Source organism: Chinchilla lanigera, unplaced genomic scaffold (genome assembly GCF_000276665.1).
Source record: "Chinchilla lanigera isolate Chin_1 unplaced genomic scaffold, ChiLan1.0 scaffold00081, whole genome shotgun sequence".
In the NCBI taxonomy this organism is placed as follows: Eukaryota; Metazoa; Chordata; class Mammalia; order Rodentia; family Chinchillidae; genus Chinchilla; species Chinchilla lanigera.
In genome coordinates, this window is record NW_004955482.1 from 848,152 (window position 1) to 872,770 (window position 24,619).

At 49.5% G+C, this 24,619-nt stretch overlaps 1 protein-coding gene across 7 annotated transcripts in view; it reads right to left on the reverse strand.

The window, feature by feature from the left end:
* The window catches only part of Sfswap (splicing factor, suppressor of white-apricot family), a 62,694-nt gene extending 39,468 nt beyond the window's left edge, over nucleotides 1–23,226 (reverse strand). For 4 of the 7 annotated variants that reach the window (XM_005402977.1, XM_005402976.1, XM_005402978.2 and 1 more), the window contains exons 1-7: nucleotides 22,771–23,226; nucleotides 20,394–20,563; nucleotides 19,678–19,809; nucleotides 14,520–14,605; nucleotides 8,771–8,996; nucleotides 7,714–7,826; nucleotides 6,551–6,686 (exon numbers count right to left, since the gene is read on the reverse strand). In XM_005402977.1, the coding sequence (XP_005403034.1) occupies nucleotides 6,551–6,686; nucleotides 7,714–7,826; nucleotides 8,771–8,996; nucleotides 14,520–14,605; nucleotides 19,678–19,809; nucleotides 20,394–20,563; nucleotides 22,771–23,189 (1,282 nt within the window). In that variant the 5' untranslated portion in view covers nucleotides 23,190–23,226. Of the gene's footprint in view, nucleotides 1–6,550; nucleotides 6,687–7,713; nucleotides 7,827–8,770; nucleotides 8,997–14,519; nucleotides 14,606–19,677; nucleotides 19,810–20,393 lie in introns of all 7 variants that reach the window. The other 3 variants (XM_005402980.2, XM_005402981.2, XM_005402984.2) reach the window with 3 other exon arrangements.
* Between the last annotated feature and the right edge of the window lie 1,393 nt (nucleotides 23,227–24,619).

Here is a 24,619-nt window from a genome sequence, read left to right on the forward strand (position 1 = left end):
ACGGTACGGACCACCTCCCCTGCACTCGCAACAATTTCATCTTCCCATTAGTTGGTACGATACAGTGCTGACAGTGCTGACTCGTGGCTTACAACAGAGGATTGGTGCCGCACACCTGTAATCCCAGCAGTTGGGAGGCGGAGACAGGAGGATCACTTCCAGTTGGAAGTCAGCCTGGGCTACAAAGTGAGTTCAAGGCCAGCCTGAACTGCGTAGTGAAACCCTGCCTCAAAAAGACAAAACAAAACAAAACAAAACACCCCCAAAACAAAGGATTCGTCCCAATCATGGTAGTGAAAACTTGTAATCCTGGCACTTGGGAGGAAGGTCACAATATGAGGTCATGCTGGACTACACAGCAAGTCTCCGTCTCAAAATAAAAACAAAAACCAACATAAAAATAAATCTTTCTCAAGTGTCCTCTTCCTAAGGATTCCCACATCTGGTGCTTCCACCTAGAAGTGGCCGCTGTCAACACATGGGAAAGTATACAGCAGGGGTGGTGAACCTCTGGCACGTGTGCTGCAGTTGGCTGTTTGTTACGACTGAAAACTCTGAAAGGTCTGCCACCACTGTTCCAGGGAATCTGCTTTCCTGGGACCCTGTCCTGCTGGCATGCTGGTTCTCGCCAGGGCCACCCCAGGTGCTCACCTGCTCGCCCCTCCCTCCAGGAGGCAGGGCTCCCCCAGTGGGTTGGAGGCTCCACCTCACTGGGCATCCAGTGCCAGGGCACGTGCCAAGGAGAGCAGTTCCTTTCCAGAAGGCAGGGACTTCTACTTTTAGCAGTACAGGTTTTCTCTTCCACTATTTTTTCCGGCAAAGCTTACTGGGCCTATGTATTTCATTAAAGTGTATGCGAACATGCAGTTTAAGGGAGAAAAGAATTATTGTTTCTGTGGATATGAAGCTGAATGCTCTACAAGATTTGGATAAAAAACCTCATTGCTTCAAAAAAGTTGTAGTGCAAGTAGAGATGGGAGAAATAGCTGTCAAGGCCTTGAAATAATGTGCTTTCAACTCCGCGTCCCGGCAGCAGGGCGCTCTGGGTTCACCTCTGGACAGACCACAGGCAGGCTGTGCAGCCAGTGTACCTGTGGGCCACGTGAGAAGGGGGGCAGACAGGTTCTCAGGGCACCACACAGAGTTTCTAGCCCACACCAGCACCCCTAGGCCTGTCCTAACCACACGTCTGCTGGGTTAAAGGACTTCTACAGTAACACCAGCTTCTAGTATCCGGTGTTAATCAAGGGCATTTTGCCCTCATCACATTTCTTAGTAGTTTTACATTCTGACTCATGACGTTTTTAGGAAAAAACAAGCTCTGCATGAGCCCAGCTCAGGTTTCAATGGATCTTACCAACAGGAAACCTTTAAACGTCTTAGGATGTGGCACAGACTGTCAGCATTTCTGTTCAGGATATGATATACTCATGCCCTGACTTCATGAGCAAGAAACTGAGGCCCATGAAGTACGGCACATGTCCACAGGCTCCCCAAGGCTGCGCTGCCCAGGTACTGGGTTCCCTCTCCTCCAAGCTTTTCTACAGCCTCCTCATTTTCTCCTCTCCCCAGCACCCAGACTCCTCTCACTTCTTTCAGCCAGGGAAACCCTACTGGTGCCAGCCCCATGCCTTGCCTGCCTCTGCTGGTGGCTGGGGAGACAGTTGGCTTGGGGCTTCAGCAGGACTGTGGTCTTCCCAGACAACGCCCATCACGCCCCTCCCACGGGCCCACTCTGGCACAGATCTCACTCCCTGGCTGTCGCCCATATGTCAGTGACAGCACACACACCTGCTTGCTGAAGTGAATGTGCTTAATAAGTATACGAGCATAGAGGCCCAATTCTCACACCCATGGCTCCCACAAAACCCTGAAAACCGTGTGTCCTGGGCAAGGTGAGGGCACCCTACCAACCAGGACAGATGTAGCCTTTATCCTTGTGACACCCACTGTCCCCAGGGTGCACAGTGCCCAGACAGACCAATGGCCGCTGAACGCACTTGTGTACTGCATTCTGCAGCACACACCTGCAAAGCAACATGCCAAGGGTCAGTCTGCTGAGGAGGGACGTGTGGAGTCACCATGACCCCCACAGACAGCCCCTCTTTGGACAGCAGCCTTCTTGTCCCCCTGCACATTCACTTTAAAGTCCTCTTGGGCTGGGTCTTGACCAGCCAAATGAGCCCATTCTTCTCTTCATGAGGACCAGAAGTCTGCACTCTACTAAGTCACAAAGGAAGGGATGGGCCTGTGAAGAGCCACACTTAGCCACTGGTGCCCAGTGCCAGTCCTGGTCCTGGACCAGATCAGGGTCCTGGATGTGGAGATGGTGGCTAGTCCACACCTGGACTCTGAGCCCCTCCCAGGGCCACTACATCCCAGGTAGGGTCCAACCTCTAGGTGTCTGGATGGGATCTTGTTTCCGTCCAGGCACCAGGTTTTGTCATCTGGAGGACAGGCCCTAGGGCATGAGGTCTGTGTGGCTCAGGGTCACCCTTGCTGTGCCATCAGTCAGCTGGTCAAGACTGTGACCCCTTGGGGTATACCATGGCCTGCTGCAGGCATGTGGCAGGCTCCCCTCTCTGTCCAGGCCCAAGGCCGCCCTGTCACAAGCCACCCCACAGGACCCAGGCTGACCCTGCCTCTGACGGCTCCACTTAGGCAGGGCGTTTCACACGACTCTGGCCAAAGGGGCAGCACGAAGGCCTGGCCTGGTCTTATGGTACACACTGCTCCTGCACAGCCAGACAGGAAAGCCTGACAACACCAAAGTTCCCTCCTTCCTCCACAGGTCAGAAGTACAAGACATACAGAGGGACACAGAAACACTCCTGAATAGCCCTGATGACAAGACAGGCGTCCCCTCCTCTATCCCAGTGAGACCTCGCCCTGGCCACGAATGCATAGCTCGTTTTAACCCAGGGCTGCAGTCTGTGACACAGACCACAACTCTCCACCTCCTGATACCTGCTCCTCGTGTCCTCAGCTGTGTCTACTGTGCACAGCACCCTGCTCTTGGGAGAGCGACCAGGGCTTCTGAAGGTCTTGGCCCTACCTGAGCCCAAGCCCATGGCTCTGCCCAGGTGAGTCTTCCAAAAAGTGATCATTAACTTAAAGGAATTTTCAATACAGCTTTCTTCCTTATAACTCTCTGGAGGTCTTTCTAGGTGAAAATCCACAAATCAAGTGCTCTTCAGAAAATTACTTAACTGCCCATGAATATTACTCCTCTTCTATACAAAGTCAGTGTTTTAGGAAACAGGAAGGCTGTGCTCACCCAAAGAATGCAAAACAATACCTGAGAGCGCAAAGAGTGAGTCTGTACAAGACCCCTGGTAACACCCGGCAACAACCAGGAGAAAAACAGCCAACACGGAGCGCCACGCCTGCCCCACTCTCCAGCATCCTGTCCCTTCCAACTGCATTCACCTTCCTGCTGCCTGGTCACAAGACAAAGCAGACTCACCCAGCAGCAGGGTCCTGGGAGAATCCACAGATGTGGCCTTGATGCAAGCTGGGACCAAGTCTTGGCTGCCTGTCCTCAGTGCAGAGCATTCCAAACACCAGAGCTGGAATTGGCCTACAACCTTCAACAGTGGAACAACAATGTGCCCTCATGAACATTCACACAATGAAAGAATTCATGGAGGAACCAACCACGCCACCATTTTGCAGAGGTGACTGAGCCCTGTGGTGCTCCAAGTGATCTCCCTGCCTGCTACTCTAAACACAGCTGAGCTCTTGCTGGCAACCAGATCTCAGGTGAGCTTAGCACAGGGAGCTAAACCAAAGCCACAAGCAGTCTTCTGGAGCTGCATTTCAACACACACTCCATCAAACACCAGTTGCAAAGCAAATGCATTCCACAGTCAGTCTGCGATTACGGGCTCTTCCCAAGTGTAACCAATCTGTAGGACACAGCTGCTGCTACCGCCTGGCTGACAGCCTGCCAGAGAAGACTCTATATTCCTTGAGCATTTCACTGTAGACCTACCAGCACAATGAGGTCATCAGGGACACGGCAGCTCAGAGAACTACACGACATCAGAACAAGACAGCCCAGGTGGCAGCAGAAAAAGATGGTATGTAGGGAGGAAGGTGGGACCTAGAGAAGGTGGGTGTGCAGCAGCTGTACCCCAGGGACACACCCTTCAGACCAACGTGAGACAAAGCCCTTAGCCCATGAAAGGATGATGGACCTGAGCCTCAGCACAGGTTTTATTGCCATTCAGACCCCCAAAGTTCAGCTTTAGCTCTCCTGGGAAACTGCAATCAGGCCAACTGTCCCACCTTGGACCTTCTGGGACCCTAAAGAGCTGTGGTGGTGACCTTTAGAAACTGCTCACAGGGCCGAGGATATAGCTCAGTGGCACAAGCACCTGCCTGGCAAGCATAAGGTCCTGAGTTTGATTCCCAGCACCAAAAACAAAAACAAAAACAAAACAAAACAGAAACTGCTCACAGACGGGGGTCCTGGTGTCCCTTGGTGCTGACGCAGAAGCAGACGTCTGGAGCCTACACATCTCACGTCAGACCCACCTGACGCCCTGTTGCACATACGCATCACTCTCACTGCAGGAAGAAGCAGGAAGGGGAGGAGGCAGCCAGAGCTGTGTGAGCCAGCACTGGAGTCCTGCCATGTACTGTCTGAAATCTGCCCAGTCCTCCGACATCCTGCACGCCCCGGCTTCATTCAGCACCCACACCCCATCATGGATGTCATGTCAGAGTAGCCACTTGTGGTCAGTGCCACCATCCTACCCAGCCACAGGCCGCACCATGACCGAGCTGAGTCTAAGTGTTCCCCTGAATTTCTACTGTTCTCTGCAGCAGCACCACTGTGGACACACAAGTGCGCTACATCTGATGTGAGCAAATCCAAGACATACTGGACAAGGACAGCAGCGAGTGGGGCGGGGATATGTTCCCTCCATGCTGGCCTGGACTGAGTGTGGCCACATAGAGCTCTGGGCACTGCTGATGCAGTCGTGTGCGAGCCTCACACGGGGCTGCTAAAGAAGGCCCCTAACTCCCTTAGTCGAGGTCCACTCTGAAGGGCCGTGCACCAGAATGCTTTGAGGAGAGCACACAGGTCTACATGACGCTGCCATCAAAAGAGACCACAGGACTTAACAGAACACTCTGCAACTCCGATTTGTCTGATTGCAGTGCTCAGGAATGAGACTTGATTATTTAAAGAAACCATCTAAGTTTTTCTGAGAGGTTTTCTGGGGACACACGAAGAAAGCTCACTCAAATAACTGATTTTCACAGTCTGAGAACATCAATTTAACACAGCAAAATGATACCAGAGTATGCTGGTGCTAAGTGGGAGGCAAAAAGCAGCCACCACGCTTAGCAGGAGCTGATCCAGGGACGGGTCGCCAGCATCTGAGAATGGCAGCCTGCCGCTCAGGGCTGGGTGGGTACACGGCCAGCTGAGGACCAGCCCAGCTCGCGCTCTTGCTCCAAGGGAGCAGCTTCTCTGGTCGGCACTCAGCTCCAAACATAATTAGAAGAGGCCACAGAGCACTAGATTCAGCTTTCAGGAACCATCTCCAGGTAATTAAAAAGATAAAAGAACAGCAATCAGCAAGAATCGGAAGTGCACTTTTGCGGTGCACAATGCAGCCGTCTCTCCATATCCTCAGGTCCTACTCCTGTGGGTACAAGTGAGCTCAGGTAAAAGCACTTGGGAAAAATCATACAGATACTATACAAACTTTCTTCCTTGTTATGCCTTAAATGACACAGTGTAACCACTCCTCAAGTAACATTAGCTGTGTACCAGGTATCATAAATCCTCTGGAGATGATTTTGAAAGTCTGCAGGAAGAGACCTGAAGGTCTGGTAGCTGTTGGGGGTCCTGAAACCAACCTCTCCTGATGTACAGGGGATGCTGCACACCTGCCTTATGCCATGCATCTGCAAAGAGAGCAGCTGGGGCAGACAGTACTAAGTGGACCCAGCGCCCATTCTGCCTCTTCTTCTTAACAGGAGTTTATCTACCCAACCCTACATGTCAACACCACTGCTGTCTCACAATGCTATCACAGACCTGTTCACAGCACAGACAACACTATGCGTCGACTCAATGCTGCATGTAAACACCAGTGTCCTGCTACAACGTTTATCCCCAAACCACCTACAGTACAGACAATGCTAAGCATCTACGCAACATCTGTTCTCCCTGGTCTTAACACAGAACTTTGGTCTTGTTCAGGGCAGCAATGTGCCCAACTGTGCATTCATTTCCCAGCCGAACTACAGAGGGAAGACCACGTGACACCACTCCAGCCAATCAGGAGTCAAGAGATGTTACAAGGTGGCTTTGGGAAAGCCTTAAAGGGGCAGGACCAGACAGCGCCGGCTTTCTGCCCTGAGCCTTGCTCGTCTTCCTTTCTGGAAGATGGAGGCGATGCTGGGAGTGGGGCAGCCTAGAGGCCTGACAAGGGACATCCCCCACAGGTACTGTTCTCCTGGACCCAGACATAGGAGGGAGTGCTGCAGCTGGACGACGCAGCTGAGGAGGAACACAGTGAGTACTCACAGTCTGTCGTGTAGTCCACCTGGGACGGCTGTGTGGGTGCGCCGTCTGCAGTGTGTGGGGTCGGGGCAGAGCTGTCAGCTTGTGCTTTACGCACCAGGGCTGCCAAGGGGTGATCTGGATCCACCACCTTCAAGGGCTAGGACAGAAAAGACACAGGGTCTTAGCATGTTCTGTGTCTGAGCATGCAAAACTATTCTGGCAAAAAGACTCAACTGTACAATGCAGTGCACATGACCTAGGAAAACCTCAAATGCGCGTGTGCACGCGCACACACATACACAGTGACAGCAGCCAGTGCCAAGGTGGAGTCACCTGCAGCAAGACAGAGAGGGGAAGGGTCACATACACATGTGTCTCAGACAAGAGTGGCCATCCAAGCAACTCAGGAACCTAGGCCCTGTTTCAGAAATAAGAGGTGCAAGGAGGGTCGGGGATGCAGACCCATGCAAAGGCCCTGGGTTCAATCCCCAGTATAGCAATAATGAACTAAGAGACTGGGCCAGAATTGCAGCCTGCACACAGCACTCTTCTGCAGGGATGTCCGACTGGCAGCTACCTATCCCAGCCTGGACCGACACCCTTCTTTCTACTGACCCTCAAGCCAGGGATAACGGTTGGGAATCACACTGTTCTGCCTCTGAAATTCTGCCTTCCTTTACCTACTAGATGTGCCACCCTCAATCAGAGCCACACATATCCAGACTGTCCCCCTCTGCTCATTCCTGGAGTAAGCCTCACAGCCCGGAACCACTGCCTCTATTCCTCAAGGGGGCAACACACAGATGGAGGTCTTGTCTAGCCATAGGCAAGGGCTCAGCTGGTGCAGAGGAGCTTAGGAAGCACCTGGCTTCATCTCCTTAACAACTGCTAAGCAGAGGAAGGAGGGGACACTTGGACTAGACTGTAACTGTCAAAGTGTTAATGTCCCAGCTCACAGAAAACTTGAAACTTCATCCTTCCTTAGAGAAATTTCTGATTTTTTAATGAACAACTTTCATTGTCCAATCAAGCAAGAATCATCCCCTCCAGGGATTAGCCAGGTGGCACGGCTGCCGAAAACTGTGCTTAAATCTCACAGACCTCTGCTTTTTACATCACAAATGGTAGGCTAAGACAGTACTTTTGCTATGAAGAACACGTGCAGTCCAGTGCTGAGATCATACCTTCATGAGCTCTTCAAGGCGGCTGCTCTTCTTAGAGGCAAAGAGAGATGGGTGCAGGTAACTCCCATCTTCCTCCTCATCCTCATCCTCGTTGTCAGAGTTTGTCCCTGACTCTGAAATAAAAATTACAGTTCATGATTTTAGTGTCAATGTACACTTGGACCACCACACTGTCCTCCATATGTATGTGCAATTAAAATAACTTTTAAAATACATTTTGGTATAAGGTGAGAAAAAAGTCCAAATACACTATGCAAACCCTCAACAGCAGTCAAGGGTAGAGCTACTCATGGCCATTTTGGTGCCATGTGCAGACACCCGTGAAGCACACTCCCCAGTCACTTAACTGGCTCAGAGGAGAGCCGGGCAAGAAGTGAGCTGGCCCCACCGCTACCTGCATCGTGGCCTGCTCAGCTCTCACAAGTCTGGGGCTCTGTAAGAGCTCTGGCGTTCACTTATCGAAAGGCGAGTCTTACTGATTCACGAAATGTCAAGTAACACCAACAGAAATTTAAAAGAAAAACACCCATAAAAAAGTTGCAGAACATGGGATCTACAATGAGACCACACAACTGGGCTGGGGTGCATTTATTATAAACCCCCATCAGTAGGGGGTTTATTTATGGAACTGATTTGAGATGTCTGCTTTCAGCAGGAGGAGAACAGGAGTCTGTGAAAGACAGAAAGAAAGGCTTGTCCCTGGACACTACTCAGAAGATACACAACTGGCCTTGGAAATCGAACTAAACAATCCACTTCCATTCCCTAAACACTGTATACAAGCACAATCACTGGCAAATAATCTGACGAAGTGTGAAACTCACCACTTTCTCTATGAAATGTTAAGCAAGCCAAACAAGAGAAAAACTTTCCCACCAAGACAATTCTGTTCAGATGGGATCAAGAGTTATTTTTATTACATCCATGTCTAAAATAGATTAGCTAAGAATCTGCTACAGGCCTAGATCTCAGGGTGGCACCCCTCCAGTCCTCTGGAATCAACCCTCACCCACCACAGCCTGACACGCTGAATCAAGAGAGAAGCAGGTCCACATACTTTTTTTCTCCTCGTTCTTGTTTTCGGCCAACACTGTATACCGTCCTTCCTTCATAGCCTTCTGGATGAACTTGTAGTAGGGGTTGAGGTAGTGATCGAAGCGAAGGAAGTCAAACTGAGAGTTCCGGGCCTGCTTGGCTTTCAGCATTATTTCAAACTGCGCTCCCTGCTTGCACACAAAGTTGGCCGTGCGCTCGATGATGGCATGCATCTTGGCAGTGGGTGGCTATGAGAAAACACACACCAGTGTTACTGACCTGTCCTCTGATCTAACTGAAAGACAGAAGCAGCCTCAGTTACGCTGTCTACCCAAGGAAGGAACGCGCCCAGTCTGCGACACAATGTCAGCCCATCTGCATCTGAATCTTGCCAGTACTGATGGGGAAGAAGACACACCCAGGGCATGGGTCACCTATCTTTGTATAGACCCACAGGTGTGAGGCTTTTCTTTTTGGTCTTTTTAAGACAGGGTTCAAGGAACAGCCTGCAGTTCAGGCTGGCCTTGAGCTCACTTTGTAGCCCAGGCTGGTCTCGAACTCGCAACAATCCTACTGCCTCAGCCTCCCAAGTGCTGCGATTACAGGCGTGTACCACCACACCGGCCAAGCAAAGCTTTTCTGCACCACATCCACATGTTTCTAAGCTACCTGGCTGACTCTCAGGAAGGGGTCTTGACTTTTAGGAAGATGCATGCAAAACCTTTCACCTACACACGCACCTTTCCAGAGGCAGAGACGCATGTTTCGACACTCCTCAAGGATGGAAGACTCCCTCCTGCCCCTTTCCTTCCTCAGCAGCCACGCAGGCTCTTCTGGTGTGGAGACCCTACCTCCCACCCAGCCTTTGGGCGTTGGGGAAACCCCCAGGCTCATGCCAAGGCTCCTCTTCTGCACCTTGCCACCCTCAAGTTCCTGCGCCCTGCAAGATGCCGCTTGGTTTCAACTTGAACCAGAGAAAGCCAGACAAAGGCAGCCTGGGCGGCCTGCTACAGCAGCACAGGGCTGGGGCACGTGCAGGTGGCAGGTTCTCTCCTTGCCTTCTGTCCCGTTTCCCACCAGCAGCCAAGCCCCTACTTCACTTGCTATAGAGTCTTGCCTGCTAGGTCACATGCTTGCCATTTCCTGCCCGTGAAGAGACCTCGCCAGGGATGTGAGGGTCATCTGGCTGCGACATCTGTCACCCCATTGATCACCAGGGTTGATTCAGCTGATCTGGCTGCCTAGGTGGGTGTCTCCTTCCTCCCTCAATGCTCCATGAGCATCCCTCCCGAAGCTGTGCGCTCGGTCAAAGAGGACGACCACCCCGATAGAGGAGGACCGTTTCTTGGTCAAGGGTATACGAGTAGCTGCGCTCCCCTGCTAGAACCTCCAAACAAGCTCTCAAGAGACCTTGCCAGACCAGAAGCCAGATCTCTCAAAAACTTTCAATCAAAGAAGAGATTCACATTAGGAAATCACAAGAAAATAAAACTGGAAATTATTCTCATGAAACATGGGCAGTTAAAGAATTCAACATGCTCAGTGTAGTTTCAGGGCCTCATCCTTCATAAAATACAAACGACTTCATTTCAAAATTTAATTTCTGAATTAATAATGTTCTTCACATTTTAAAAGGACAAATGTCTACAATTAAACTTATTTAGATCCCCAAATAAATTAGTCTGTGTTAAAAAGCCACTGTGCAAAAAAAAAAAAAAAAAGCCACTGTGCACTGAAATAGGGATCTGATGCAGATTTTTGCCGGCTTTAGCCAAACAGCAAGATTCGTCTTTAAATAAATGGCAGAATTCCACAAACACAGCGATGACTAAGGGTCACTTCAGAATACGGATCTTTCGGGGAAAATAGCCTATTCACCAGACCAGCTTTGGGTCTAAAATATATAAAAAGTAGGTCCATTAATGATGTAATATCCTGACCACAGTGGCTGAAATTCAAAAGCACTTATGAACACAGTTCAAGATCTGCTATCAGATTAAGAGCATCTGAGATAAAAATATCTGGCTTAGAAAAAACCATTCTTTTCCACTCTGTTATGCAGATTTAGACTAATTCTTTTCTACTTGAGAATAAACATCAGGATCATTCCCATCATACAATGATATCTCAAAGACAGAGACAGTAGGGGTTTGGGAGGTAGACTGCGCATTGGTTCCGTCTTAGCACCAGAAGAACAGCTGACAAATCCAACACATCCCTATGCACAGGTACAAAATCACCTGATAAAATGGAAAAGCTTCCATACGGAAGCTTTCAGGTAAGAAAGCCAGGTGCTGAGAGAGCGGCTATACCCGGTAGGATTTCTTTTTTTTTTTTTTTTTTTTGGTTTTGTTTTTCTCCGGTACCAGGAACCGAACTCACGACCTTGCGCTTGCCAGGCAGGCGCTTTGCCGCTGAGCTAAATCCCCAGCCCCCTACCCGGTAGGATTTCCAAGAGCATCCCTGTAGGTTTAAGGCAGCAAAGTACCAGGAAGTGGGAGAGCAGAGCCCCCACAGATAGAAATGCTGGACTTAGATCCAGCAGGCGATGCCTTCACCTCCACCCAGGATGGTGAAGCACAGCACCCAACCAGGTGGGGCAGGTGGCCAGATGACTGGCGGTAGGTAGGGACCCCCTGGAAGGCACGGCGTGGGGTGAGTGGGAGAATCAGCCCAGAGCCCCGGGGAGCAGCTGGGCAGGCCTTCTCCACAAGGGAAGAAATATGAAATGCCCACTTTGCCCAACATCAGACCGTCACATTCCAAACAGGAACAAAATCATGGAAGGAGCAAAGGCAGCAGCAGGAAACACAGGGAAAGATTCCAGCCTCTTGGGAACAGGAAAAGTCTTCCTAAGCAAGCTTCAGGAAGTGATGGCATAGAAGAGTAGTGACAGCAAGACCTGGCAGGTCACGGGAACCCACCAGGAAAGAGCCCCACACAGTTACAAGATGCGGACCTGGACAAGCACCGAGAGCCAGAGGAGGGAGGTACTGGGTAGCCGTGAAGGGTCCTCCTCAGGGGCCCTTAGCTTCCTCCTCCTGCCACCCTCCACACGGAGCGGCACCTATACTGGGATGAAAACCCTCTCATCTATGCAGTACTTGTTCAGTAAGGCTGAAGGTCCAAGCCCTGAGCTGGCTGCTCAGCTGACTCTTCTATGCCTGACTCAGAGCAACTCCTCCAACCTCTCTAAGCCTCGCTGCGTCTCGGCGGGATCATGGTTAACGACTGCAACTACTTCACCACTGTGAGCACCAGGTCAGACACCTGGGCGCAGAAGCTCTGCCTGATGCCTGGCACACAGTGTGAGATCAATAAATACACGTTATTTTTTAATCTAACAAACTATAAAGTGCTGTACCCAGCAGCAACCAAACTTGGGGTGGTCCTCCCCTTCTCTATGTCCCTGAGGCAGTTTGCCTCCAAGTGCTTTCTAACAGGCCTGTGGAGCAGCACAGCTTCTGGGCCCACAAGTGACCAGTGGCTGAGGGAAACAAGAAAAACACACGCCAGAGAACAGGCAGGTCACAGAGAACAGCAGACATCACTCCTCAGGGTGGGCTTGGAGCCCCACGTGCCACCTGCAGTGTCTCAGGAGACAGGAGGGCAGGACGGGGTGGGGGACACACTCTCACCTCCACCCCCAGCTGTTGTCAAGCACCAAAGCCACAGCACAGCACCCACGCAGAGTGGAGCAGGAAACAGCCAGATGGCCAGCCCACGACCACAGATCGGGAAAGGGATGACTGAATGTACCATGTTGTGATATATATGTGGAGCTGTACATCTGGAGAAGAAATAGGCTCCAAGTTCCATGGAACAGAAAACTAGACACACCAAATCATTACAAAAAGCTAAAAGTTCGTGCACGCCTATAATCCCAGTACTTGGGAGGCTGAGGCAGGAGGACTGCTGGGAGTTCAAGGCCAGCCTGGGCTATGCAGTGAGTTTAAGGCCAGCCTAAACTACACAGCAAACTGGTCTCAAACAACAACAACAACAGCAAGCTAGAAGTTCAGATGTCAGACCCAGTGAAGGGGCTGGGGTTTGGAGGGCCTACAAAGGTTGGGGGTAGGTACCAAGCAGGAGACAGGCAGGGCCTCAGCATTTGACTCTCAGGCTCTTCTCTGCAGAGGTCAGGCCCAGGGAGCCTGAAAGGACCTGCTGTCTGCACCACCAGCCTCCCCTGGGCAGTGCCTGGTCACCCTGTCCAGCAAGCAGGGCCTAGCACGAAGTCAGCAGGTAGGACAGCCTCACCCACACCCCCAGAAGTGGGCAGCACAGCAAGCGGTGGCGGGACGGACCATGGCCCCATCACTAGTCAGAAGAAACAGACACATGCAGGGAGGAAACAAAAATCCAGGCCAGAGCCAGCCAGGCCCCAACACAGGACCCATGGGAGCCAAGCGGCCTCCTCTGGCCACAAGGGCAAGTGTCAGGACAGGAAGGGTGCCTGCACACCACCTCAGGAGAGCACATCTTTAGGAGGATGTGCAGCACAATGACAGCAACATGATCAGCAGGTGGACAGAAACATAAGCAGCAGCACATTGGCCAAGCCCACAGAGGGCCTGACACAGCTGTAGATGCAAGGGCGTGGGCAGCAGGGAAATGCTGCTTTGTCATCTGCCTTCTCCACTTGAAAAGCAGGGGAGAGAGGGCAAGGCCGTGGAAGTTACACTGAACTAACCTGGGCTGGCAGCAAGCGGACCTGTGGAGAATGTCGGGCGCCTGCCGCCTGCCCAGGGACTCAGCACACTGCACATACATACGACCAGACACCTGCACCCCAGCACTCACAGTCCAGTCAGGTAAAGGTCAAAGAGAATACTTTTTGCTGAGCGTGAATACTTGGGAAACCCTTCACAGGCGTGCACGTATAATAGACATTTTAAACATCCCTAGTAAGTACATAAAAACCCTATAAAAGCCAGCAATGGTGGTGCACACCTGTAATCCCAACAGTCAGGAGACTGAGGCAGGAAGATCACCTTGAGCTGGAGGCCAGCTGGGGCTACACAGTGAGTTCAAGGCCAGCCTGGACTGCATAGTGAGATCTTGTCTCAAAAACAGAAAGAAAACAAACACAAAACCCTATAAAGCATAGCAAACAGGCATGACAGTTGAGACCCAGGTCTGATCCTGCCTCTGATCAATATTTTGTGACCTCCTCTAGTTGCAGTTTCCTCACCTATAAAATGAAGGAAGCAATGGTACTTACAGGGTTGTTAACACTACAAGAGAAAATGCATAAAAAGCGTCTTACCCCAGGGCCTAGAATGTAGAACTCCCTCTATAAATGTTCAGAAACCAAACCAAACCTGTTTGCTTGGAACCTGTTGTAACTGAGCCTTAACTTACCAACTGAGACTGTGTGGTGAGACCACATGAGCCCTACCTTGGCTGTCCTTCTTGGTCGGGCAGCCTGGGCAGGGCTTGGAGACAAATCACAACAGGCAACACTGCCCAGAGGATGGATGGCAGAGATCGCATGCCCAAGAACCACATCAGAAAATGCCAGAACATGGCCCAAGCCATGCACTGGGGCACTGCCAGCTCTGATGCAGTCTGTCCACGCCAAGCGAGCTGGGGACTCGACCCATGACCGCTCACACAGACACAGCACGTCGAGCGCCTGCTCTAATTCCACCTAACTTCCAGGCAACACGGTGGAGTGCGACCTCCTCCCCATCAGCTTGAAGACCCCCACAGTGCCTGATCTACTGGCGGCAATGAGGATGCACAATGCTTGTGAAGGTGCTACGTACCAGCTCCACATCCGGGGGGACGTTCAGTCCTAATGGGGCTATGAAAGGCTCTTCATTTTCTTCCAAATGTTCAGCCTCATTTTTTTCTGTAAAAGAGAATTAAAAACTTGAGACTGACAACTAGGGAAGAAGGCACTGCAGATGGGCAACGATACTGAAGAGCGGCAACAGCTCTCCCGGCCCTCATCCCCCACCCCCGCCTCCTGAACACATTCTCTCCTGCTCAGCCCATCACAGCGGAGCAGACCTCCTTGGTTCCCCCAGAGGAGGAGGAGGAGCATGCTGCAGGGTCAGGTGAGGTGCAGGCCCGGAGAGTGGCTGCAGGTCGGAGGGGACGGGTGACAGCTTCACAGGGCAGGATGCGCCACTCAATACAGGCGTGGGGCTCAATGGCGTCGGCACTGACACCGCCCCCCCACTACTCAGTGGCTTCTTAGCCGCAAGGTAACCAATCCTGATCATCAAATTGTAAAGCACCTGGTCAACACTGTCAAAGCCGCTCCACCTAAGCAGCTGGTCTCTTTTTCAGAGAATCTGATTTACTTTGCCATTTCTATTTCTTCATTAATGACTCATTCAAGGAATATTTGTCTATGTGCTAGACAAGGTACTACACTTAACAACTTCATAAATTTCCAAGTTCCCAAATACATCTCAATGACCCACAATTACTACTTCAAAGGGACACGGTGAAATGTACAAAAATCAGCCTAACTTTAAAAAGGAACTTTTTTGGTGCACTAATATGGAACCCAGGGGTCTTCTCACTGAGCTGCATCCCCAGAACTTTTTTTTTTTTTTTTTAATTTTGAGACAAGACCTCACTAAGTCCCTAAATTGCCAAAGCTGGGTAAAACTTGTGATCCTCCTGCCTCAGCCTCCTAGAGTGCTGGTATTACAGACATATGTCATCATGCTCGGCAAAACACAACACTTTAAAAGATTTCAGCATACACTTAGGTTTTATTCTGAAAAAGACAGCACTAAAGAAACAAAGAAATCTTCATTAAAATTAACGTTCCCACCACGCACAGCGCACCTCTCGGGCAGATCAACAATCTACAGGTGTCTTCTTTCAAACCCAGCTCCTTGGTGAGCCCAAGGATGCGTCCTGAGCGGGTTTCACTGTATGTAACAGCACGAGGCTTCTACTCTGAGGAGACCCAAGATGATTACAGACCTCAGGTGAGAGATGCACAGTGTCCCTCACATCTGCTTATGGGTCCCCTGCTCTCTTCTGAGAGGGCAGAGTCACCGCTGGCTCAAGATGTTCCGAAATCAGCAGCCCTGCTGCTTGGCTCCAGCAGCCAGATGACACAGTAGAATTGCAACGTATCACAAACACTAATTTACAAGGATTTGCTATCGGAAAAATGCCAAGTAACTACTGAGCTTTCTCAAACCCTTTTTGGGAATTCGAACAAGGCACAACTTTCACTGTATTTTCCTAAAATATAAAAAGAGATTAAAACCTATGGTCTATTCCAATACCCTTTCCGTAATGTGAAGCTGTTCTTCAGCATAAAGGCATTCTAGTAGAAAAAAAGAGTCTGAAACAGATGGATAGAGATTTGGTCCATTCTGACATATGCCTGTTCACAGAGAGGCAGCTTTAGCAGCATGAAATAAAAACTACTACAACACAAACCCAGATCCACATAAATTCAAATAACCTTTCTTCTAAAAGATGGATGAGTAATGATGAAAGCACAGAGCACAGGGACCAGGCTGGCAAGACGGGCTGCTGAGGGGAGGCAAGTCAGGCTATGCTGACAGACACAAAGGCTCAGCAAATGCTTCTAGCCAGGACCATGAGCCTAAAAATACTAAAAATGCTAATATGTTAATTTAAAAAATCATGGTAATGGCTCAGGAAGGCACAAAATTATTTTTTATTTCAAAGAATGTGACAGAGCCTGGACGTCAATGATGCCGGACTCCACACTGATTTCTGTTAAGTATGTGACGGTGTTTCATTTCTATGCACAAATTAAACATAAAATGTCAAGTTGTGTCACTGAAGCCCAATTTCCATTAAAAAAATTAATTAGCATATGCTTAGAATATGATTCTAGAAAAGAACATTACAAAATACTACAAAGAACTTTATAGACGATAAAGTCACATGGACACTGACAGAATTAAATCATTAGAGCAAAGGTTACCATCACTTAGTGCACTAATGATGCTACCCACATCAACAGTGGATGGACAGACAGCCACGCTAGGCAGCAGGTGCTGCCAGCTCTGTGGCCAGAGTCTGTCTCAGCTTTGAGCTCTGCTGTAGGAACATAAACCCACAGCACAAAAATGGGCATGGCTATGTGCCAATAAAGCTTTATTTATAAAAATCTGGCAACAGGGCGTGTGGTAACAGCCTCCTCACACCTACTCTACAATGTTAGGAAGATGGACTTTCCTAAAGATTAAATGAGCTCGAAAAAGGTGCCTTTTATACACGTCTATTCTTTTTTTTTTATTATTTTAAAAATAAAAGGAGGAAAACATTGACAGACAACCTTTTACAAAACAGCAAAAGAACAGTACAGACAATACAGAGTTACGAACAAAGTGGTAGGAAATTAACAATGCTTGTTGTATTACATACTGATATCTTCAAAGTGGTTTCTCATGAAAACTGATAGAGACATGCAATATTGATCAATCAAGGACTCAACAGTTTCTTTCAGCAAAGAAATAGAAAACAGTAGATCAACTATGTTAACTATCCTGTACAACAGATATAAAATTTCTCCTTCTTTCCCTTCTCTTTTCCCACATCCCAGTTGTCTTTTACCCTTGAGTGTTTTCCTATCATTTCACAATGTCTATCATACCTCCTAGTTTAAATTAACTCTTTCAGGTTTTATAGTAGTGAAACAATGCGGTGCTTGCACATGCAGGTCTGATTTATTTCACTTATGAGTATGGTCTCTAGTTGTGACCATTTACCTATAAAGGCCTCGAGTTTATCTTTCTTTATAGCTGAGTAATATTCCATTATATGAAAGTACCACAATTTTCTTATACAATCCTCAGTGGATGGACATTTGGGTTGCTTCCACAATTTAGCAATTACAAATTGTGCTGCTAAGAACACAGGTGCACATGTATCGCCGTGACATGATGTTTTTAGATCTTCAGGGAAAATATCCAGAAGGGGAATAGCTGGGTTGAATGGGACCTCTAGACCTAGTTTTCTGAGGAATCTCCAAACTGATTTCCACAGTGGTTTCACCAGTCTGCATTCCCACCAGCAGTGGAGAAGGGTTCTATTTCTCCACAGCCTCGCCAGCATTTGTTATTGGTTGATTTATTAATGCTAGCCACTCTTACTGGGGTAGGGTGGAATCTCAATGTTGTTTTAATTTGCATTTCTCGAATGACTAACGACGTTGAACATTTTCTCATGTATTTATTTTCCATGTGTATACCTCTATTCTTTGTGACATGGTGATAATTTGCACCTTCCTTCTGATAAAAACTGGATTTTAAGAAAAATAATTTATGTGATCCAGAGATAAGATGACAAAATCTGAACAATTTGGAACCCTAGCAGGGATCTTATTCTGGATAAATGTTCACTTCTTACACCTACAAGATTTCCAGCGTATCATAACCTCAGAAGGACAGGCTCACGGGTCTACACATAAAGTATTAGCCAAAGCTGAACTCTGCGCGCTTTGAACTATACTTGGAGAGTCTGCAAGCTCACAAAACAGCACTGTGCATGGGATTCTTGTCTGAAGGATCACAGGGGGCCTGGCAGAAGGACAGAAAGGAAAGCCTGTGGATATCTGCTGCCCTGCCTCAATCATGCCCCTTTGAGGAGGGCAGGGGACCCTCGTGCAGCTCCCTCAGACTTGTTACTCAAGGACAACGAATGTGGTCCCAGGTAACAGAGGAAGTTATCTCTGACATGAACACTCAATAGCTGTGATCTGAGTTGCTGTTCCACACATCTGAATGCCTTTCCAAAGTCAGAGCTCTCCTCCTCTCCCACACAGTGTCCTTGCAGGTAGGGGAAGGTCCTCAGTACCTCAGCCTCACATTCTATTGCTGTCTCCAACTGGCAACGGATTGGTATATAGCACTGGGATGATGCTCCAGGCCTTAAGGAAGTGGCCAAGGACATTTCCCACTATACTGTGTGAAGCTGGGTTTTTTGGACAGCACTATGTTTTATACTCAAAGTCCCAGAACTGACCCAAGAAAACACTCATTTAAACACTCATTTTTAATTTTAGCCGGGGATATAACTCAGTAGTATGAGCGCTTGCCTGGCAAGCGCAAGGTGCTAAGTTAGATTCCTGATACCAAAAAAAAAAAAAAAAAAAGAGAATTAAGACTTTTAATTTTATATTAAAAGTCTTATGTAGCCGAGCATGGTGGCACATGCTTATAATCTCAGCATACTGGGAAACTGAGGCAGGAGGTTCACAAATTCAAGCCCAGCCTGGGGCAACCTGGTAACTTAACAAGACCCTATCCCAAAAACCAAAACAGGTAGCACATGCCTGTAATCCCAGTATCCCGAAGGCTGAGGCAGGAGGACTGCTGCAAGTTCAAGGTCAGCCTGGGCTATATAACGCATTCAAGTCCAGCCTGAACTATACGGTGAGATCCTGTCTCAAAAAAGCCAAAACAACCTCCTCCACAAAATAACAACAACACCGCCACAAACAAAGACAAAACAACAGCAGCAGCAGCAATAAAAAACAAGCCTAGGGAATTTAGCTCAGTCCAAAGGCCCCAGGTTCAATTCCCCAGTAGTGGGAAAAAATAAAGTCTTGCGCTGCTTTCTACTAGCAATAACCGACTCTCTGGGTGTCTCCCCAGCTCCTGCCATCACAGCAGCTGTGGAGGAAAGACACAGAAGCAGGCTGTGTGTGGGAAAGGTAATGTTCATCCGTCCTAGCCAATGCCTACCCGACAATGCCTCAGAATGAACCTTGGAGGATACTGACAAGGATGTCACAGCCTAGGAACAAAGAATCCGGGGGGCACCTCACTGTCCCCTGAACTGAAGAGGGACACATGAAAAGGCAGTATGGGTCTGAATTCATCTTCCACTCGTTAGCCATCTCTCCCAGGATCTGGAAGTGGCAGGGCTGCTGCCCCTATGCTCACCAGTGAGCCAGGCGCCCTCCTCTCTCACCTCTCTGTTTGGAAGGCTCTTCCTCCTCCGTGGGCTCTGACGGGTCATAGTAGTCGCTGCCGTAAGTGAACCCGACAGCGCTGTAGTTACCATCTTCTGCCAGGGCTTCACTCAATCGCTTGTACTCTTCCTCTTGAATAAAAATGAGAATTTTATTAACAAAAATAAAGTTTACTCAGAAAAATTTCATACATCTCTAAGGTTGTAGCTATCAGTCAGTAAAGCATATAACACACTGTCTTCAACCTCTTTTTGAGGTACAAATGTTTCTAAACACACACACACTTTACAGTTATCAATATGTACTTTTGCCAGTACATGTTTACCACAGACAGCAGAATACACATCTTTTGTGGAAAATTTCTTCCTGCCAAGAAAACTTTGGGATTAAGAACTGTATTAAAGATCGTTAAGGCAAAGACAAGAACATCAATTTTAATTCATACGATACTGTTAAAGAAGAACAGTTAAAGAGTTTGGTTTTTGTTTTTTCAAATCCCAGTCTGCCCTCAAAAGCTGGGAAAATTCTTTGTGGCTCTATATATAAACTATCCTGAGGTCCTCTCAGAACGCAAAGACTCCTGTTTTTCCAATCCACTGGGTACTGTCAAGATAATATCAGAAAGAGTGAGTATAAAAAAATGAATGGGAGTAAATTTTTAAATACTTAAAATTGTAAAAAGTTGTGGCTGAAGTAAGTCTTTCTTGAGCAGTACCTTGCCTTGCCTCCTCCTCAAGCAAGTCCGTATGCAAGGCTAAATACCTCTCTTCATCACACAGCGCCTCTACCCGCGCCTCCTCTTCCGACAGCTGGTAGTCTCTGTTCCAAGTGGCATACTCAGCATCATACGCAGAGAGGTCATGCAGGTGACCGCGCCCATCATATCTGTAATGCGAATATGCTGGTCAGCAGACAGAAGTCAACGCCTGGGCTGGTTGCCTGTGACAGACTAGGTATATACTTACCAATTAAAATAATGAAATAAAAGTATTAAAACAAATGTCAAACTCTTCCGATTTATATTTAATGTGGCTAGTCACTTCTCACCTACTTTTAAACTCACGTTATCTTTACAAAGTCTGAACTGTGTTCCATAGTGCTTTAAGGCTAATAACTAAGACGGACAGTCCTTTTGTCATAAACGGCATCCGCCTCACTAGCAGATCTTACCGTGTATGGTTGGGTCAACCATTCAATGCCACTTGCAAAAAAAAATAAGAAACAAAAAAAAAACAAACTTTTTCTGAAGAGTTAAATATTATAGCTTATATTCACACAAACCAAATACATAAATACCTATCCGTAAGAACCAAACGGTCGAAATTTCCTCGCTTCTTTCTGCTAGTCCCGAACGCTCAGGAGAGATCTTCATCAAAGACACTTGCGTCCATTGGAGGTAAAATCTTGGCTAGGCTCGCCCCCTAGCCACTTGGCTGAGGAAAGAAGTGCTGGGTTATGTGGTAGAGAGACACACATACATAGGAACAGTCACATATACATGCAGTTTAAGGAGGTTCACGACGGGCAACACCGCTAGAAGATGCAGTGTCAGTACTTCCCTCTACACTTCATACCCCAGGAAACAAAATAAGTGTTCCCTCTAGACTTCATACCCCAGGAAACAAAATAAGTGAAAACGAATCCATGTTTTTCTTGCATGAACAGTAAGTACCAAACTGAGAATGAGAACACTTTCTGCTTGCTACGTTTCAACACGAAAGATTCAGTGAAGATGTTGACGATACATAACTATCAGATAATAAATGAATCTTTGAATTTTTAAGAAAAACACTCAGATTTTGAGTTGCAAAAGCACATGTAAAGTGACAAAAGTCTGCTTCATTTATTAGCACTGACTTTTGAAATAGGAATCAATTAAACAGAAAAAAAGTCCATAAATCCCAAGGAACCCAAGCACTGAATTTTATTAAATTTAAAAATTAGTTTTACTTTGACGTAAACCTCCTTAACTTACAAATGTAGATTATTACTAAAAAATATTACATGTGTAGGGTTTGCTCCCCACCAGATTTGGGAGACCTAACTCAAATCATGTACAGAATGATACGGAAACTGTATCAAGAGCCGAGCTTAGTGATACATGTCACAAGACACACTTTGGAAAGCAAGCCGGTAACTGAGGCAACATTATTTGCAATAACCATGGAAGTTCAAGGCTCAGCACTTGGGCAGAGCCGAAGCCACTGGGTCCAGAGCTGATCTGCTCGGTTCCCCTCCCTCCAGGAGTCTTTGCTTCCTAGATCCACCTTCAGGTGGAAACATGAGGGATGGCAAAGGCCTGCTTGGCCATTAATGAGTCCATTCTGGCCAGCCCAGAGGTCATCCCTACAGTCACGTTCCGGGGCTCTGCAGAATCCAGTTCTAATCGTCCCAAGCGACGGGCCTCCTCCCCTCGGAGACTACGCCGCAGCTTAACGGCCGGTCACTGTCAGCCTTTCGGTCCGGGCCCCAGAAGCAGTGCTGCCCAACTGGCAACAAATCCCAAACCTCGGTGGGGAGGAGGAGGAAAGGGGGCCTGAGAAAGTAAGAGGGGGAGCAAACAACCTACACCACGTAGTCATCCTCTTCAAATCAAGCACCTTTAGGAATCCCAATCCCGGCCCTTCTGCCCGAACCCACGATCGCTCAAGCCCCGGGAGGGATCGCCTAACACGGGCGTGATTTGAGAGGAGACAAAGCACTGGGAGTCCAACTCCACCCCTCGGCTGCCGGAGACAGTGAAACCGGCCCCAAGATCGCGACCCCGCGGGCCAGGGGCCGCCTCCAGCCGACTTCGCCGCGACCCTCCCGCGCGAGGGGCTCGGGCGTCGGGGTCCTGCCGGCCAGGGGCGCCGCGCCAGGAACGGTTCAGGCTGACTTCGGGTCCCAAACAGGTTTCAGGAGCAACGCGCCCCGGCTCCCCGGCCCGGCGAGGCGCTCCCGCAGAGCCTCCGGGCGGGCTTCACCGTCCCCTCCCCGCACGCGCCCCGCGGCTCCGCACGACCCCGGTCCGGTCCCGGCCACCGAGTCAACATCAGGCGAAATCAAGCGGGCGAGGGAGGGGAGACGCGGCGGGCGGGGGAGGAACCGACCTGTCGATGAGGATCTTGGGGTCCCCCATCCAGGGGATGAGGTGCTGTCCCTGCTCCTGGGCCAGGGCCCGCTCGTCGTCCCGGAACAGTTTGCAAGCATAGCCGAAGACCAGCAGCTCCACTCGGCTGCCCCCACCGCCCGCGCCGCCGGGCCCGGCCTCCTCCTTCGCGCCGCCTTTCCGCTCGGGCTTGGCGCGGCCGCCTCCCGCGCCGTACATGACAGCGTCCCCGGCGTTCGGGCCGGTCGTCTGCTGAGCCGCGCGACGTCCCCTCTCCCTCGCCTGGCCTACCCCCTCAGTCAAAGACTCCGCATCCCGGCCACAACCGCAACACCGCCGCCATGGGGGCCACAAAATGGGGGAAGAGCAACTTCCGGCGGGAGGCCGCACTTCCGGTGAGGGCGCCGGCAGATTCGCCATGGCTCTGAGCTATTGGAGCAGATAAAAAATAAACGGGCCTTGCTTTTCTCATTCAGACGCGCAGTCACGATGGGAGTTTCCATTTGTAGGACATGACGAATTTTTTATTTGCGTCTCCTCGGGCGGCATGTAACGAAAGTGCGGGGCTGGACCGCGCGCCAGCTCCCCTGTGGTGGGTGGGGTCCTGATGGTTCTCTCTCGGGCAGTGACTCTGGGCGGAGCCTGTTGGGATCCTGTGCGGCCGGTGGCTCCGCTGGCGGGGTGTTCTACGGTCAGAACCCAGCGCATCTGCCGTGTAAATAGTCTCACGTTTCTTTATCTTTGACATCACGAGTCCACCTCTTGGAAGTTTCCTCTAGAGACAGGTTCTCAAATGTTCTTAAAGAATTATGTGGAAGACGTGTTTTTTGTTCAAACTGATGTTTTTTAAAGCGGCTTTATTGAAGGATAATTGATGTAAAAACTGCACATGTTTAATGTGTATGTACACTTTGACGAATTTGGATGTATGCGTTCAGCCATGCATTAGCACCATCAAAGTGATACACATACCATCACCTGCCAAGCCTCTGTGTACCCCTTCTTCATAATAAGGACACTTCCTCTGAGAGTGACCCTCTCAGCAAGTTTTCAAGCACTCAGTGTGGCGGGGTTAACACTGGGTGTTGCACTGAGGTGCTGATCCCTGAAGCTTACTCACAGCAGGAGAAAACGTCTTCCACTGTTGTTCGTGCTATCAGTGTCTGAGGTTTTAAAGTCACCTTTCAGTAGGTGATGGATGAGGGAAGCCATGCCGAGTCCGGAAGAGAGCACTGAAGGACCCTTAGAACAGGAAACCTCTGCAGGCCTCCGTGGACGGTATCCGGGGCAGGTTGGTGTAGACTACAAGGCGCAGGTGAGGCTTTGGCTGCCGCATCTACCAGCGGAGAAGCAAAGAGCCGTGCTCTGAGTGGGGCAGGCCATCCTTGGGAGGATGCACAGGATTTGGCAGTAATGACACAGCCTGGCAAGTCCTGGTGATGGCACGCAGGTCCCTCTGCAGTAGCATCTTCCCAACGGTGTCCTCAATTGTGTGCACAGAGCTCCTAAGGCCCACAGATGCCTGGGAGCAGGGCCAGGAAGGAAGGGGGACAACATCTCTTAGGTGAGGCCGAGCCACGCACGGGCAAGGACTGGGGACACCACCACAGATGTGGACCTAGGAGCCCTGGTGGCCCTGTGGTCAGTTTCCTTCCTGGGTGCCCTGGTAGCCCCTGGTTGACAGGAGCTTTTTTTGGCCTCAAGGTCACACGAGACATTTGAGTGACTCGGTCTTTCTGTGGTCCTTGTCCCCACAGCCCACACTCTGTGACTCGGCCACTGGCACCAATCACAGCAAACAGGAAGGAGGGGAGACAGTGCGGACAGCCAGGAGGTCAGCAGCCTGGGTC